Source organism: Carassius auratus, unplaced genomic scaffold, assembly GCF_003368295.1.
Source record: "Carassius auratus strain Wakin unplaced genomic scaffold, ASM336829v1 scaf_tig00001753, whole genome shotgun sequence".
NCBI classification, from domain to species: Eukaryota; Metazoa; Chordata; class Actinopteri; order Cypriniformes; family Cyprinidae; genus Carassius; species Carassius auratus.
The window spans coordinates 109,843-127,855 of record NW_020523394.1 but is presented as its reverse complement, the minus strand read 5'-3'; the positions used below and the strand labels follow the sequence as shown (position 1 = coordinate 127,855).

Below are 18,013 nucleotides of genomic sequence, written 5' to 3'. Positions count from 1 at the left end.
TAATCCTGTATAACATGACTTGTCATTCTGTGTGTGTCTGTAGGGGCGTACGTGCCGCGCTGCACTGAGGACGGGTATTTTAAGAGCACTCAGTGTCATGGCAGCAGCGGTCAGTGCTGGTGTGTGGACAAATATGGCAATGAGATCGCAGGGTCGCGCAGACAGGGAAACCCTAACTGTGGTACAGACTCTAAAACACACATCTCAGTCTGTGCTACACACACCAATCTTGTTTAAGTATTATCTATATACTATTATAGTATTTATTCATATTTAAAATGAGCTTTTTTTGTAATCAATATATAAATAACTATTTTAATTAATTTGAATAATTTTGTTATGTGATTTTGTCGTTTTTATTATTATTATTTTTTTTTGTTTTTTTATCTGTATAGCTTTTTTATTTTTATTTCAGTCTTGGTTATTATAGTACTTCAATTTATACTTCAGTCAGCAACATTTTATGTTTGTTTTGTATTTGTATTTAATTTAATTTTAGCTTCATTTCACTATACATTTTTTTAATCTAATATTTGTTTCTAAAAAGATTAATGGTTTAAGATTTAGTCATTTTATGTGATTTTGTCATTTTTCTTAGTTTTAATTTTTACTATTTCTATATAGCTTTTAATTATTTTGTTTTGAGTTTTTTTATCAAATGTTTATAGATAGATAAATAGATAGATCAACAATAACAACATTGATAAACACACATTTTGATTCATGAAGCAAACTTCAGATATGTGTGTTTCTGTCGTCCGAATTGGCATTATTCAACAGTATTTCTTGAGATCTCTGTCAAAATGTACATATTTTATATATAATAAATGATATTCCTCAGAACACACATCCACACCCTGCTATCTATCTGCCTGACACCTTCTCTTTCATCCGCCTGTGTGTGTGTGTGTGTGTGTGTGTGTATAGAGGAGGATCAGGAGACGTCTGGAGATTTCAGCAGTGGCGGCGGTGCCGTGATTCTATTGGACGATCAAGAGGAGGAGTCTCCACAGCGTGGGCGGGGCCGACAGAAAGAGAGGCGGGCTCGACTCCACCCCCACAGGGCGATCGATGACGATGAAGACGCTGAGGATGACGAGATGGGCTACGTCTGGTAGCTCCGCCCACCCATCTTACGCAAATTTACCAGGGACCCATGTTACAATGCACAGTTCTGAAGCCATTCCAGCTCCGCCCCCTCAGACACGCCCCCTTCTTCTCATTCTGGATCTAAACTTGTCCTTCTCTTTCTGTCTTTCTCTCTTCCTCCAGCCGCCTCTTCATGTTCGGCCTCTGTTTTCCCTCGTTTAAACACTCCTGGATCATTCCTGCATATTCTAGACCGGCTCTAGACAGTAGACGTGCATGACAAATTTGTTCAGCATTTCGGGGGCTTCTTACCAGTTCTACATAGGATCTTTTATAAGGGTTCGTTCTCAGTGGTGATGTGCTTGAACGCCACTGCTGAATACAGGAGACGATGTCTTGAGACCTTCGAGGGTGAGGATTAGGTGGGCTTAAGCCAAACACGCACTACAAGACCGAAGCTCATCGCGCTTTCATGATTTATATCTGCCACAAGAGGATGCAGAACGTGGCGAATTCGCACAATTGATGTTTACTCTGTGTGAGAAATGTCACAACTAGTCACAGATGCTATAGTAATAGTTAAGATCTAAAATCTGTGTAGAGAGCAACAGCGACGAGGTAATGAGATTGCAAGAGAGCGCAAAAGATAAAGGTGAATTTCTCCCAAAGCACAGGCTCATGCATATTTTCTTTTTCTTTTTCATGCATGCAAAACCCATGCAAAAATGACCTGAAGCCCTACCTTTAGAGTGAGAACGAGAGAGGTTGTGCAGGATGATCTTGTAATTGATGCATGTAGACTGTGATTAGTTGAGTATAATGTGCAGAAAAACAACGCAACACAAGAAAAGATGTATATGTGCACAGAGCGATGAGCTTTAGTCAGGTTGTGTTGGCTTGACTTCATACTGCTTTCACGTCAGTTCACAATTACTGTAATTATAAGTGGCAAAACACATCCATGTGATTGTGAACTTCTAGTTGAACTTCACTGAAAACAAATGCTGTTCTTCCTTTGTGTTTTTCTCTTGTTTTAGAGTACAAACTTTATTTCAGTTAGTTGCCAAGACAATTGAGTGTTTTTTTATTTTATTTTTTTGGCTATTCCTAAAAATATACCCAATCGACTTAAAATTGTCATTTTTTATTTAATAATTAATATTATATAATCGTATTTATTTCTATATAGCTTTTAATTTTAGTTTTGGAAATGTTAGTTCTTCAGCCTTTTAATTTATTTCTGTTGTCAAGGCAACATTTTCTAATTTTCATTTACTTTACATTCAGAATGACATAAGACAGTTCGTGAGGTCAGAAAAAATGATCTTTATTTGAATGAACTTGACTTCAAGATTATTTTTCTGACCCTAGTGGTGCTTCATTTTGCTACATTTTAACAACAAACAACACTTGAAGTGAGTTTATGCTTAAACCAAGAACGAATATCTGCAAATGGGGTCAGAAAAATACATTTACAAGATTATTTATTCTGACCCCATTAGCAGATATGTGTTCTAGTTTTAAGCATGAACTTCTAAAGCTTTTCAAATTTCAGCACAGATATCTCAGAAAACAAGACTTGATATCTTATTCCGTTTTGGATCTGGAGTAAATGTATCTTGAGTTAAAAATGTTTAGACGTTTGTACTGGAAAACAAGACAAAAAATAATGAGGAAGAACAGCATTCTTTTGCAGTGTTGACCAAACAAATCAAATGAAGACAGTTTCCTGACTTCTTGTTTGGTAGGATTTTATTTTAATGCAGGTAATTTCTGAGCCTTTTCTTAGTTTTTCAGTATTTTACTAAATAATCTGAACATAAATTCTTATATTTACTATCACGGATGCCATAGTGAGAAATACCCTGTGTGTCCAAGCATGTGAACTGAATCTGGTAATTGCAGGAATTCTGAGACGATGTGAGCGCAGCGTTGAGCGTGCCGGCCGTGAGCCTGATATTATTGTTTGTTTGATGTTTTCGGCTGATGAGTCCTTCATTCTGTTTTGTTCTGTTTTTCTTTCACCGACTCGGAGTGTGTAAGTGGATCTTGACCTTTGCGTCGGCTCTCTATGTGAGTTTCGTCTTGACATAATTCAGAAGCGATCAAATGGCTCATCAGCCTGACCTTTTCAAACCATTACTGAACGCTTCCTCGCGCCGAAAAACTGAAGGCGAATAAAATAGCATGACGGCTGTCAGCAGATGTATTTGCCGTCGTTAGCGCATCCGTGAGACTCTGGGCCCTGGGGTCAGGTTCGCTTCCAATCTTCATCTCATTTTGCATTTGATCAAAATAGTTTGATCCGACCCAGTATGTCAAGCTTGAAAGTTTTATAAGCACACATGAGAATCATATGGCTGAATCAAGGCCTTCTGATCGTTTTCTGCGTTTGATTTGCATACAGTTCTGAATTTCTCATGCTTTTGCTGATCTCACTTGTTCCCCATTGTGAAGGAACTGGCGATGCACCGATCCTCAAACACAAACACTGCTGAAGAGTTAAGTGCTGATATCTGATCACAGCAGCTTAGTTCTGTTCCTCTGACTATATTCACACATTCGTTTCTCATCTTTTTGGCGCGTCTTTTCTCACTCATTTAAGTGGTGAGTTCTCTTCAAAAGGAGATGTTTCACTCAGTGATCATAGACACCTGTGCAGATAGATTATATGAGGCATGTTGTGCCTAGGGGGAAGTCTCTGGGTGCTCCTGAGGGATTATGGGTAACAGAGGAATGAACTGATAGGCTTATGGCTTCCTAACACCTTTTTATTCTCTGCTTTTTTCATGTGTTCCTCACTGCAACTTTTCATTTACATGTAAATGGTGATATATCTTGCAGTAGGAGACACATTAAATAGATCAAGATGAGTAAATAATAACACTCATCCTGGTGTTGTTCCAAATCCATGTGAACAGGTTTTTGAATAAAGTTTTCACTGCTTTTAAACATTACAGTGAAGGCAGACAAAAAAAAAAAAAAAAAAAAAAGCATCATAGAGTCTTGAAATTTTTTTTTTTTATTGGCATCAATGGTTCCACGAAGAACCTTAAACATCTATTCTACAAAAGGTTCTTTATAGTGGAAAAAGGTTCTTTACACAAAGATAAAATGGTTCTCTTAAGAACTTTTCATTAAAAGGAATTGCATTTCTATGGAATTTAAGAAATACATTTCTAAAATCTGATTTGGTATTTTATTAAATATGTTTAAAATGTGAATATGATAACAGACACCATTGGTTTTCATATAACTGGAGGGATCTGAGAACTGCTAAAAAACAAAATCATGGCGCTTTGGAACAACGCACGTTTTTTTTTCTTTGGATACCCTGAAACAGGGCTGCATGATTTCAAGAGGAACAATTATTATTATCATTATTTTCATTAATAATTAGGAAAAATTAAATACAAAGATGTACATTATTAAATTAATTATTTAAATGAATACATCTTAAAAGCTTTAACTTTGGCAGAAAACCACAGATATACACACAGCGTATTTATATCTTTAATTAAATCACAGCCTTTTTTTATTTCAACAAAGCCATATTGTGATTTAGGATTTAGTTTGATTAATCTTGCAGCCCTATCCTGAAATATGAACATCAAGCTATAATAAGTCCATCTTTCTTTCATTTTGACTCTCTTTCTCTCTCTCTCTGTCTATCGATCACATTCTCAGATGAAATCAGTTGTCATCTTGATAAGCTGAGAGCATCACACACACACACACACACACACACACTCCTACCCCTTATCTGATCTCTGCAGAACTGCATCATGGACTTCTGCAATAACCTAAACTCTTTGAGGTGACCTCTCCCCCCTTTAGCGCTGCTGTCTGATGCCTGGCCTGCAACTGTAAACTTCCCCCGGCCTGTCATGCCCACTTCCTGTCCCGCCTCTGCCTGCTTCGCTCCTGTACAAAGGTGCAATAAAAGCTTCATCACAACGTTTTCACATATTTTACCACACACACACATACACAGGCGATCTGACCGCTCACACCTGCAGCTACAGATGAAACAGTCGATGGCCATATTTGCAAGAGTTTCCTTTGTTAATCCTCTATATTTTTTACTCTGTAAAGACAATAATTAATGTGTAAAAAAACATGCTGAATGTTCAACTGGAGATGTAATTAATGACGTCATGTGGCTTTGTCCTTTTGCCTTGCCTGAGTCTGGATGTGTAAAAACCCTCTTGTGGTCCTGAGTTCAGTGTACAGCCCCTCCTCTCGCGATCTGTCTGTCTGTCTGTCTCTCTATCTGTCTGTCTTGCTCTCTTTCCACTGTCACAGTGCCGCTGTTCGCACCAGATTCAGTGTTCAATCTGGCCCAGTATAGGTTTTTAACAGCCAAAACTGAAAACTTGGTGGCTTACCAAATTTAATGGTGGAAAATGAGGTGAATACAACATGATTGAAATGGAATAAAACATCTAAACTCTTAAAAATAAAGTTTCTTTATTGGCATTCCTTGAAGAACCTTTGAAACTATGTAATGAAAGTTTGCATGGATGATAAAGGTTTTTCAAAAAAATAAAAATAGGGTATTTTAAGAACTGTTTCCTAGAAGGTTCTTTGAGGATCCAAAAATGGTTCTGCAAAAACCCTATTAAAACCCCTTTGAAATCTTTATTTTTAAGAGTGTATTTAACTCATTCTGTGTTAATAAATCACTAAACCACAAAACGGGGCAGTTTTGAATTCACCGCCCAAGTAGACATTGTTATAGGTCCATGATCTCAAATATGAAGTTCTGGGTCAGATCTGAAAAGTGAAGCTGCTGGTTTTGATTCAGTAACATCCGACATGTTTCAGATTCTCCAGCCGAACGCAGGCACCGATTCGGTGGTTTCTCTCTCTTCTTGTGTTTTCCCGTCATTTTCCCTCCTGATCGAGAGTCCCAGTGGAATGTTCTTGTTCTGGGCTGATTTACTTGCTCTCTTTGGTTTGTTTTGTTTCTCTCTCTCTCTATCTCTCTCTCTCTTCCCTTTTTTATTTTTATTTTTAGATGTAAAATGGTTCCTTGAGAAACTGTTTGTCTGAATAAAACTGGAGTTTGTCCTCGTCCAGTTCTTCTCCATCTGTGAAGCTCTTTTTCTGCTTGTGTGTCTGTAGGAAACTGCTCACTGTGAGTCTACACAAGGTTTGAGAAGTAGTTCTTATTCTAAATAGAATGGAATTAAACAGTTTTCATTTTCATTTTTGAATGTCTTAAATCCATCAACACAAATATTTCACTTCGATTTGTGTATTTAAAGTCACATTGAAAAGAAAAAATGTAAGGCGGGACTTGGTTCTATGCATCAGTTGTTGACTGGATGTTGATGGATGAGAGCAGTCTGGCACTCAATAGTGAATGCAGAGTTAGATGAGTTTGCAAGGAATTTTTATTTTGTATTATTTTATTTTTTCTGCACGGATAAATTATACACAGTAAGATCTATAACATGCGGTTAGAGTTAGGTTTATTCTGAAATTAGTTAGGGTTAGGGTTAACGTTAGTTAGGGTTAGGGTTAAGATTAGAGTTTTTATCTCATGGTGACTTTCATCACTGTCACAGCTCAGATCAGTATTTGGCTCTCATCTAGAAAAATACAATCTGTCCATCTTAATATCATCAATGATCCCTATGTATTGATTGTTGTCTGAGATACTATTTCCCATAGATACGCCCTCAGAACGGCACGCATCTGTCAAAGCTAATGATCTCCAGTGGACACGGCAGACGCTGTTCCTTTGTCTTCATTTGATAAGCTTTATTCACCCATTTATTTCATAAGATCCGATTTATACGCTTTAATTCATTAGGCCAACAGAAAAATCCATTATTTTGTCAGTCACACTTCCTGAGCGTCTGTGTCGCCCACTCGATCTCTCTCTCTCATCTCTCTCTCGTCTCCCTCCATTTAGGAACTGCTAACTGATATGGTTTCAGTGGGATTCTGGAACAATCCTCTTATTCCAGAAATCTTTATTGAAGTGGGATCTCCTCACTCTCAGCTCCTCACCTCCGATAAAAGCAATTTCGAGCTGACAGCAGCCGTGGAGTTTATTTACAAAGGGTAACATGGGATTCTGCACCATCTGGACTGCTTAAAATACCTGCATTCAACGTGTCAAATTTTCCCCTTTCAGAGTCCGTCAGAAAACAAGAGAGATGTTTCAGAGGTCTCCAGAGGGGTTGTGGGTAGCTGGAACATATGCCAGAACGTGTGTTCCCTCTGAGTGAGACAGCAATTAGCATTAATCTGTTATTTCCTAGTATTTGCCAAAATGTTGAGGATTCAGATTCTAATAATAGAATTGAAAGGTAAAACTTGATTTTTGTGTTTCTTCCAGTTTTGTGTCCAATTTAGTAAATCATAACTGTTTAACTATATAAATCATAATGTTTAACTATATACATCACTTAAATCATAACTATGGCAAAAATGATGAAGAAATTCACTGCTTATGTCAGAATTATAACATTTTATCCCATTATTTCAATGTTCAATTTATCTTTTAAAACTAATAAAACTACTTATCTCATAATTTTGAATTAACTCATAATTTCAACAGTATTTAATATTTTCAGGTTATCTCCTAAGTTAGCACTTTGTCATAAATTACTTTTCATCTCAAAATCTTGATCTCAAGAAGAAAGTCAAACTAACTCATAAGTTTACTCTGTCTCATAATTTCCAATTTCATCACTTTCATTTTATCTTCATAATTTCCACCTTATATCTAATAATTTTGGGAAATAATTTATTATAATTGCAACTTTTATTTCATAATTTACATTCATCTCATGCTTTTGACACTTTTTCTCATAATTTTGAACTTTTGAATTTCGAATTTATTGCAAGCTGCATTGTGTTTATTATAGCAAAGGCAGCATATCATTTGAATTCCGTGAGCAGAGGACGAGAGCGAAAGAATAGAAGAAGAAATTGAATCGAATAGAAGAAATCTCTAGCATTAATTCTGATGATGGCTTGTCTTGGAAAACGAAGACAGTACGCCGTTCGTCGTAAGAGAAGTAACACTGCAGGGCTGTGCGCCAAATCTTCTGACACTGCCAGAATTCCGGCGTAGGTAAAATTAGATCGCAACAGCCATTAATCGGCTGTCGGTGAACATGTCAAAAAAGCAAAGACTACATATTTTAGCCTTGGATTACAGGAATCTTTTAGGATTTTCAAAAGTTGTCTCAGACGACCAAATCGTTGCCAAAATCAAACAGTGTGAGCTGGGCTTTATATTTATATACATATATATTTAAATTTGTCTCCGCAATTCCAACTTTTTACCTCATAAATTTGTCATAATTATGACATTTTATCACAAAAATTCAAATTAGCTCATACTTTTGACTTTTATATAATAATTTCAACTTTTGTCATAGTTATGATTTTTTTCTTATGATGACAATTTATATCATAAATATGGTTTATATTAAATCTGAAAATAGGTTTTTCTTATGTGGTGGATATGTGCTTACCTGAGTTGTGAGAAGAGTCCTGATCATCTAGTTTCTAGATATTGCAGGACGATGCACACACTGAACTTTCATTAAATATTTAATTTGGAGTTTTCAAAAAATCCCTAGTCATTACCACGTGCCAATCTTTGCCTTGGTGAATATCACTAACTAGCACAAGCTCATTCATATTGAAAGGTGAATTGTGAGGAGAGCAACTCTTTTTCTGCACTAATGATGAAGAGGGCAGTTGTTTCTTGCTCAGATCAGATACACTAGCCACTAGAGGACGTGCTTCTCTTCCTGCACTGCCATATTAAACAGAATAACAGCCTCTTTCGGCCTGTCAGTCAAGCCAAAACGGCCCTGAACTCCTGCTTTCCCTCGTGTTTGACCTTCACCGCTTAAATGACATGCTCACATACACATACGCGTAGTTGGATTAGCTGTGCGCTTCGCCTGCACCAGTCGCGGAAAATACAGCCTGCATGTACTGTCCTAGATCTCAACTGTCTGTAAAACTCCTATTTATATTTATGAAACTGAAGCTCTTAAATACTTAATATTTCAGAGCTGGAGCATAAAGCAGCTTCTATCAGATGTGACAGGAATGATCTCATAGAGATTAAAAGGGAAAACCCACACACACACACACACATAAGATCAATGACAAATAAGCATGTTTGAGATCTTAAACAGCTAAACTATATTAAATTGAAGGTGTCAGTTTGTTAGAACTGCTTTTCATTTTCCATGTTATTTAAAATTCAGTCCATTAAATGCCTGACAGTTTTTTTTTAATTAAACCATAATTAAACAACTGCTTTACTTATTTTCCTTATAAATATTTGTAATAATAATCCTAATAATAAGCAGATTTTTTTTTTTGTTACAATCTCAAGAGGGTTACAATACCTAAATATTTTTAACACCTCACAAAAAGGTTAAGAAATTAAAACATTTCCTGTGTCATTATCTGTCTGAACAGCATTTTTAATGTAAAATTGAAAAAAATCCAAGGCAAAGCTAATGCTTAGCCCAATTTATTAAAGGGGTTATACGATGCAATTTCAATTCAATTCAATTCAATTAAATTCAATTCAAGTTTATTTGTATAGCGCTTTTTACAAAACAAATCGTTACAAAGCAACTTTACAGAAAATTATGTTTCTACAATATTTAGTAGTAGCTAGTAGTTTGTGCACATTTGACAGGATTTTAGAAAAAATAATAATAATACAAGACGTAGTCAGCTAGACGATGAACTATCAATATTATTAAGTTATTATATGATTCAGTCACACATTTAGCAATAATTGTTAGTTCTGTTTGTTGATTCAGGGTTAGCATCATCTGAGGTCCTCTGAGGGTCAGCATCATCTCTTCTCAGGTGTTCTGGATCCAGACTGGAGCTTGTGTAAATCCTAGTTACCACGGGATGTGAATCCCGTGGCGAAACATAGAAACAAAATACAGACATCATTAGCATAGCTGCTGATCCAACAAAGTAAAATTAGTTTAACCCAAGCTAATGAATAAAAATGCACCTTTGATCAGATGCAACTACACTCACAATTAAAAAGATACATTATTCGAATGCTTGGCGAAAGAGATGTGTTTTTAATCTAGATTTAAACAGAGAGAGTGTGTCTGAACCCCGAACATTATCAGGAAGGCTATTCCAGAGTTTGTGAGCCAAATGTGAGAAAGCTCTACCTCCTTTAGTGGACTTTGCTATCCTAGGAACGACCAAAAGTCCAGCGTTTTGTGACCTTAGGGTGCGTGATGGGTTGTAGCGTGGTAGAAGGCTAGTTAGGTATGCTGGAGCTAAACCATTTAGGGCCTTATAGGTAAGTAATGATAATTTGTAACTGATACGGAACTTAATAGGTAGCCAGTGCAGAGACTGTAAAATTGGGGTAATATGATCATATTTTCTTGACCTGGTAAGGACTCTAGCTGCTGCATTTTGGACTACCTGTAGCTTGTTTATTGACTAAGCAGGACAACCACCTAGAAGTGCATTACAATAGTCCAGTCTAGAGGTCATGAATGCATGAACTAGCTTTTCTTCATCAGAAACAGATAACATGTTTCGTAGCTTGGCAATGTTTCTAAGATGGAAGAATGCAGTTTTTGTAACATTGGAAATATGATTTTCAAAAGACAAATTGCTGTCTAATATAACACCCAGATTTCTGACTGTAGAGGAAGTAACAGTACATCCGTCTAGTTGCAGATTGTAATCTACAAGATTCTGTGTAGTGTTTTTTGATCCAATAATTAGTATCTCTGTCTTATCCGAATTTAATTGGAGAAAATTGTGTGTCATTCAGTCTTTTACATTTTTAACACACTCTGTTAGCTTAGATAATTGGGAAGTTTCATCTGGTCTCGTTGAGATATATAGCTGAGTATCATCAGCATAACAGTGGAAGCTAATTCCGTATTTTCTAATAATATTACCAAGGGGCAACATATATATTGAAAATAGAAGGGGACCTAGGACGGATCCTTGTGGCACTCCATATTTTACTGATGATAAATGAGATGACTCCCCATTTAAGTAAACAAAATGGTAGTGATCGGACAGGTAGGATCTAAACCATCTTAGAGCCTGCCCTTGAATACCTGTATAGTTTTGTAATCGATCTATGAGTATGTCATGATCTATGGTGTCAAACGCAGCACTAAGATCAAGTAAGACTAGAAATGAGATGCAGCCTTGGTCTGACGCAAGGAGCAGGTCATTTGTAATTTTAACAAGTGCAGTTTCTGTGCTATGGTGGGGCCTAAAACCTGACTGAAATTCTTCATACAGATCATTTTTATGCAGGAATGTGCTCAATTGAGCAGACACAACTTTTTCTAAAATTTTAGACATAAATGGAAGATTGGAAATAGGCCTATAATTTGCCAGTACACTAGGATCTAGTTTTGGTTTCTTAATAAGAGGCTTGATAACCGCCAGCTTGAATGGTTTTGGGACATGTCCTGAAGATAACGACGAGTTTATGATATTGAGAAGCGGTTCTTCGGCTACAGGTAACAGCTCTTTCAGTAATTTAGTGGGTACAGGATCTAATAAACATGTTGTTGGTTTAGATAGTGATAAGTTTATTTAGCTCTTCCTGTCTTATGGTTGTAAAGCACTGCAGTTTATCTTTGGGTGCGATGGATGAAACTGAAGTGTTAGACGCTGTAGAATCTACATTCGCTATTGTATTTCTAATGTTATCTATTTTATCAGTGAAGAAATTCATAAAGTCATTACTATTTAACGTTTTTGGAATATTTGAATCAGGTGGCGTCTGGTAATTTGTTAACTTAGCCACTGTGCTAAATAAAAACCTTGGATTGTTTTGGTTATTTTCAATGAGTTTGTATATATGCTCTGCCCTAGCAGTGAAAAGCGAAAATAATGTGAAAGCACTTTATTTGGCCTTCAGAAAATAGATGCATTTATGAATCATTAAGTTATGCATTTTAAAGAGAGGAGAGGCATAGAGGACCTACAAAAATGTGCAGTATTTGAAAAATAATGTTTCTTGAACATTAAAGCATGTCAACATATTATTTCACACCAAATACACAAAATAATGATCTTTAAAAAAAGCATCATATGACCCCTTTAAAGGCTTTTTACATCTCATGATGAGCACCTTTACATTTTTGATTTTACATTTATGAGCACCAATGGCCATGTATTTCCCCTTCAAGAATCTGTGGCATCAGAAACGCTTTGGGAATTCCTCTGCGTGACTGCATCCTGAAGCACATGTGACATCAGTCCAATAGAGTGGTGAGACAAAACAGGTGGGGTGAAGCAGCAACCAGGAAGCCATAAAGCACACTTGGGGTAAACGGCATTAGCTTCTGCTCTTCAGCAAGCTCGGTGTTATGTCTTTGAAATGCGTGTGAACTGTGTATGTTGTGCCAATGCACAAAATAATCAGTCAATATGCAAGATAGCAAACAGAGTGACAGGCAGTCTTTCAGGTTGTGTGTTCCTCTCTGCCATTGCTACATTATAGGTGGGGATACATTGTGAAACACAGTCAAGTAGATTGTGAAAGCATGCAGGTCCCCCATGCAAATGGCTAGTAGAGGGGTTAGAGACAGGCATGGCCCTTTCTTTGTCCTCACCCACCAGATGTGACGGTGGGTTTTGGGAAAAACACAAGGTGAGGGCAGGATCCAAATGCAAGTATGGTTTATTGTAACAAAAGGTAACATACAAAATAAACAGTCATGAGAGACAAATAAAACCAAAAATTAAAGAGGAAACCGGATGGAACGGGAACTCGGAGGAAGCGAGAAGGTAAAGTGAAGACTCGGGAGACGAGCACAATACACACATAGGGTAAGGACTCCATCCAGACAACAGAGAAAGACAGCTCTATATAGGGAGACTAATGACAAAGGATTGTCAGCACCTGTGCGATTTAATTGGAGTGCAATTACTGTGACGACATGACCGGAATTAAAGTGCCTATGGTGAAGTGCCTAAGGAAAAGTGAGCTCACTAGGGGACACCCAGGAAAACAGAGACTGACAGCGTGACACCAGATCCAGTGCCCTCTCTTAGGGTTCGGAAGCCAGTTCTACATTTTTTGCCCCCAGAGTGAAGGCATAAGGCTTTACCTTTCTTCCTCTGAGGTGGTTAATGCGGTGAGCCTTGACCAGGATGAAGCTGGGTAATTTCACCCCAGTCTATCCATGAGGAGCTCTTGGAGGTGGTAACTAGGGTTGTATGAAAATTAAAGATTGAATGGCCTGATGAGAAGCAGGAAGAGCATCCAAAACTGTATGAGCAATTCCTGCGCTCTAAGTCACCTCCTCCATACCTTAGCCTTCCTTTCTTTCCTGATCTCCATGCTGAGGTTGAGAGATCATGGTGAAGACCATCTCTGCCCGCATATTCAGCCCCAATGTAACCAGTTATTCCAACATCCTGGGGCTGAAGTAGCACGGCTATGGAACAATGCCTAGGGTTGATCCGACACTTGCCAGCTATCTGTCCACTCAGTCAGCATTGTTCCTAAAGGCTCAGGCACTACTCACCATGCCGTTTAGAAATACTTCAGCTTGGGTAGGTAAAGCCTTCATGGCTGCGGGTCAGGCTTGCACATGCCTGCATAGTATGGCGGTGTTGCGGGCATACCAGGCTGACCTTCTCAAAGACCTGAACGAAGGTGAAGAATTTTTCTCCAATGATATCAGGGAGCTCTGGAGGGCCGCAGATTTGGTCACGGAGAGACATTTCTTGTTGAACTTGTCCAACATGAGGGATAAGGACTGGTTCTTCCTTTTTGTGTCCCCCGCTTGTCCCTTCAGCGCTGTGTCCCCAGCTTGTCCCTTCAAATAATGAGATGTTGTTCTCACCCATATGAAAGAGTTGGAGTTGAGGCTGAACACAAAGAAGAGTGTGCTTTCTCTGGTTCCGATGACCACCTAGCTTGGCATTGAGTGGGATTTAACGATGATGCAGGCATGATGCATTTTGGGTCTAATGGCAGTATCCAATGTGATGTCTTTTGGCCTACTGTACATGAGACTTCTGTACTCAGATCCAAGAGGTTTTCCCTGAGGGGCAACCCATTTCACATTATCTAGTTCACACGATGCTGCATTCATGCCTTAGTCATGTGGAAGAAGTCTTTGATCCTGTCTCAGGGGCCTGTGTTGGGTGCTCAGTGTCACCATGTCATCATTTTTAATATGTGTTTAAATAAATGAACAGATATGAAAAAAGTCTCTTAATCACAATCAGCATTCTTATGATGTCACTGGTTTCAGGTCTGATTGCAAATAATTTCAACAGTTCAGACTCGATCCTCCCTGCAGTTAAAGCACCTCAAACATGTTACATAAGAGATGGTCAGCAGTCAATCCTGTGAAGTCTTAACATTTCATGCTGCTCTGTCACACAACTCAAAGACGTTGTGTTTGAGTTGTTGAAGAGTTTTCATTGAGTTTCCTGGAAGGCGTGACTCATTGAGTGTAAGAAGCACGTTGGAGTGCCCCGGAGGGATTTTATCAGTCTGAAGGCATCGTGAACTCAAGCCTGAAAGCCGAGCAGATGTCGTCTCTCACTCCTGAAATTACCCACATCCACAAACACATCCACATCCACTTGATCGACAAATAACATCCTATGAAAGGTGGAAGAGAGCACATCAACCCCTATGTGTGAGTGAAACATTCAGTATAACTCTGTCACTCACAATTAATCATGATTATTTAAGAAAAGCAGAAAAAAATAAAAAATAAACATGCAAGGTTAGAAGAAATGTTTTGCTGTTGCATATGCTTTCCATAAAAACACTGAGCAGTATATGCATTTAGGCCTAAATAGAAGATTTATGTTTTTTTAAAATTGCATTTAAAATAACCATGCAATTAGATTACACAGTTTATACATAAAGTAATCAACATAATGTGATGCATATTGGTCAGACACACATCAGTGGAGCAGGTCAGTTTCCTGCAAAACTATAAAAACTATAAATAACCAGATTTATTTTTAGCATCAATAAATCCAGTGTATCATACAATCTCATACATTTTAACTAACTGTATATCAATTGTTCTACATCTAGGCTATTAATCTTTTTTTGTTGTTGTTGTTGTTTTTAATTAAACCTTTTAACTAAATGGCTGCAGATGGACACTAGAGCAGTCTGGAACAGTGATGTGTGAGTGTGTGTGTGTGTGTGTGTGTGTGTTTGTGTGTGTGTGTGTGTGTGTGTGTGTCTGTGCGTGTGTGTGTGTGTGTGTGTGTGTGTGTGTTAGTGTGCTTGATTCAGGGGAGTCAATCATGAGCTTTGCCTCTCTGTTCTGTGGAACTGTTTTTACTGCTAACATCTGTTGTGGTTCTTTTCACACACATATGCAACTAAAACAAATGTTAACCTTAAATCACAGTACTCAATCTGACCTTTAACCTTGACCTCTGACATATGGCCAAGGTCAACATAATTCAAATAATTGATTCTGTTTACATTCTTAAATCATGTTCCTGGTCTTATTGTAAGCAACTCATGAGTGCATATTATAATATGCATATGTGTAATTAATTAATTCTAACCGTGACCTTAAAAGACAACTACTATAGGACTGGATCAACACTGAGCTAAAATTGAATCTTTTAAACATTCTGTTCTGAATAAGGCGCTACAGAAATAAATGTGACCTTTGACCTTAACCCTGAAGCATAACCAGGACAGCGCTGAAGACATGAGTTTTTCCTAAAGGAATGATGGGAAATCACGTCTGATCAATTAGTGCTAGTGAAGAGACACGCTGTTGTTGACACATTATCGCATCAGTTCCTCTGCAGACGGCAGCTATTAGTCTCCATTTGATCTTGTCATGTTGACAGCTCGTGTGTGACATTCAGACTGATATCTGAGATGTATGAAGAACCGTTTGCATAAGCGAAAAGAAAAAGCTGCCATGTCACCGAAACTGCTGTATCATGGGATTTTTTTTTTGTGCAAACTGACACGACTACAGGAGGTCATCTGTGTTTGAAACACATTTGCATAGCTGAAGCACGAATCCTGCCCATTACCCAGCATCCTCTCTGCAAGGAGATCCTGGCAGGGCCTGAAAGTGCTTACTTCTCCAGCGCAACGATCTGTCATTCCTCTCTGAGTCATCTGGTACCAAGCTTTTCCATTTGGAACAAATCTATTGGCCGGAGTTTCTGACTTGGACAAGCGCAAGCCCAAAAGGCCTCTAAAATTACCCCATAAAATCCAATTAAATAATGCAGGAAGTGCAAACCAGATTAGACCTGCTCCTGCTTGAATCATTTGGGGAGATATCTGAAAATTGCATTCATAAGTGTGTTTGTCTCAAAGACGCTTCATCGAGTTTTTCCAGCTAACGGCCGTCTTAATTCTGCTGTTTAGTTTGGGATTTGTCCCGTGAATGCTGCGTCTAGATTCAACAGTGGTGAAAATGTATATATTTCAGAAATATATTTCTACCAGAACCTGAGCAGAACCATATCAGAGAAACACACCTGCAGGAAGTTGGGACAGAAAGATGGTGCACTTCCTGTTAGTGAAGTAGCGAGGCAGCCATCTTTTGGCAGCAACTCTGAAGATGATTATGATAGATCTGCTCAGAAATAGATTTACTGTAGTTTTTCTGAACTTTTTCTGAACCCAATATGTACAGGTAACCAACAAGTCTCATCAAACAGCTGTGTTCATTTAGAAGAACTCTCACTGCTTTTTCTGAATTCTGTCCTAAAAACTAAATCTCAGTTTGGGGCATGTTGTCATATATGTTGTAAATGTTAAAATTATAATTTATAATCTTCATGCAGTACCAAGCAGCATGACGATATGTTTTGTACGGTGTAAATAACTGGAAGCAAGTGAGTCTGGAAGCCTTGCATATTGAAATTAGAAATGTAGTGTAATAATTGGTGTGCTGATGCTGTGTTCTGAGCGCGAGGACCTGCGGTGTAATGACCATCTGCCTCCTCTGATAACTGCTGCAGTCTCTGCGCTCGTAAACGCTGACCTGACTCTCACCGGGAGCAAACGTCCTCACACCCTCCACCAAACACATCCAGCCTTCCCAAAATAACCCGAACATCAGCGCCTGAGAGTGTGTGCTTCAGTCTCAGGGTGTTCAAAGGTGTTCGAGCCGAGAATGACTGGGATTGTCCTTAAATCGCTGTTATCACAGACAGTTTCAGCTGAGATTTCCTTCGCCTGCATAAGGGAAGCAGCCTTGAGTGTGTGTTAGCATGCACAAACACTAAATATAAACATGCAAAATATCTATAAAGTAATTTCAGTTGTTGCAGTTGGAGTGTGTATTGTGTGAACATATATTTTATACCCAGCTAACAATTTATGTTCCCAGAATGTTCCCATAACACACATTTAAGCATTCAATTTTGGTTAGCCAGGAAAGCTTAGCAGAAATATATTTTCTAATATATATTTTTAAATGTATTTCAAAATATAAAAAAATGCAAAAAAAATGCAAAAAAAAAAAAAAAAGAAGAAGAAGCTAAAATTAAATTATTTTCTACCAATATAAGCACATTTGGGAGGTTTTTTAAATAATTGTTTTAAATATATATTTTAAAAATGCAAATATATTTTTAAAAGCATATTTTTAAAGGTTATTTTGCCCTCCATAGGTTTTAACCCAATAAATAAATTTATACATGTCACATAATTTGTTGTCATCATGTAACACATTTAGCCTAAATGTATGCTACTGTAAGATTGGAAATGTATTGTCTTGTCCCTGGAATACATTTTTTAAATATGTTTTGGTATATGAAGGTCAAAATAAATTATGCATTTCAAAAACATATTTCATTGAGCTTAACTGTTTGCAACATATATTTAGCATGTATTTAAAATATATTTTAGCCAGAATTCATTCATTCATTCGATATGGGATTTTCT

At 37.7% G+C, this 18,013-nt stretch overlaps 1 protein-coding gene across 3 annotated transcripts in view; it reads left to right on the top strand.

Moving 5' to 3' along the window:
- spock1 (SPARC (osteonectin), cwcv and kazal like domains proteoglycan 1) overlaps window positions 1–6,173 on the top strand; it is a 218,237-nt gene extending 212,064 nt beyond the window's left edge. For all 3 annotated transcript variants that reach the window (XM_026242697.1, XM_026242695.1, XM_026242696.1), the window contains 2 exons: window positions 44–181; window positions 928–6,173. In XM_026242697.1, the coding sequence (XP_026098482.1) occupies window positions 44–181; window positions 928–1,118 (329 nt within the window). In that variant the 3' untranslated portion in view covers window positions 1,119–6,173. The remainder of the gene's footprint in view (window positions 1–43; window positions 182–927) is intronic.
- The last annotated feature ends 11,840 nt before the right edge of the window (window positions 6,174–18,013 follow it).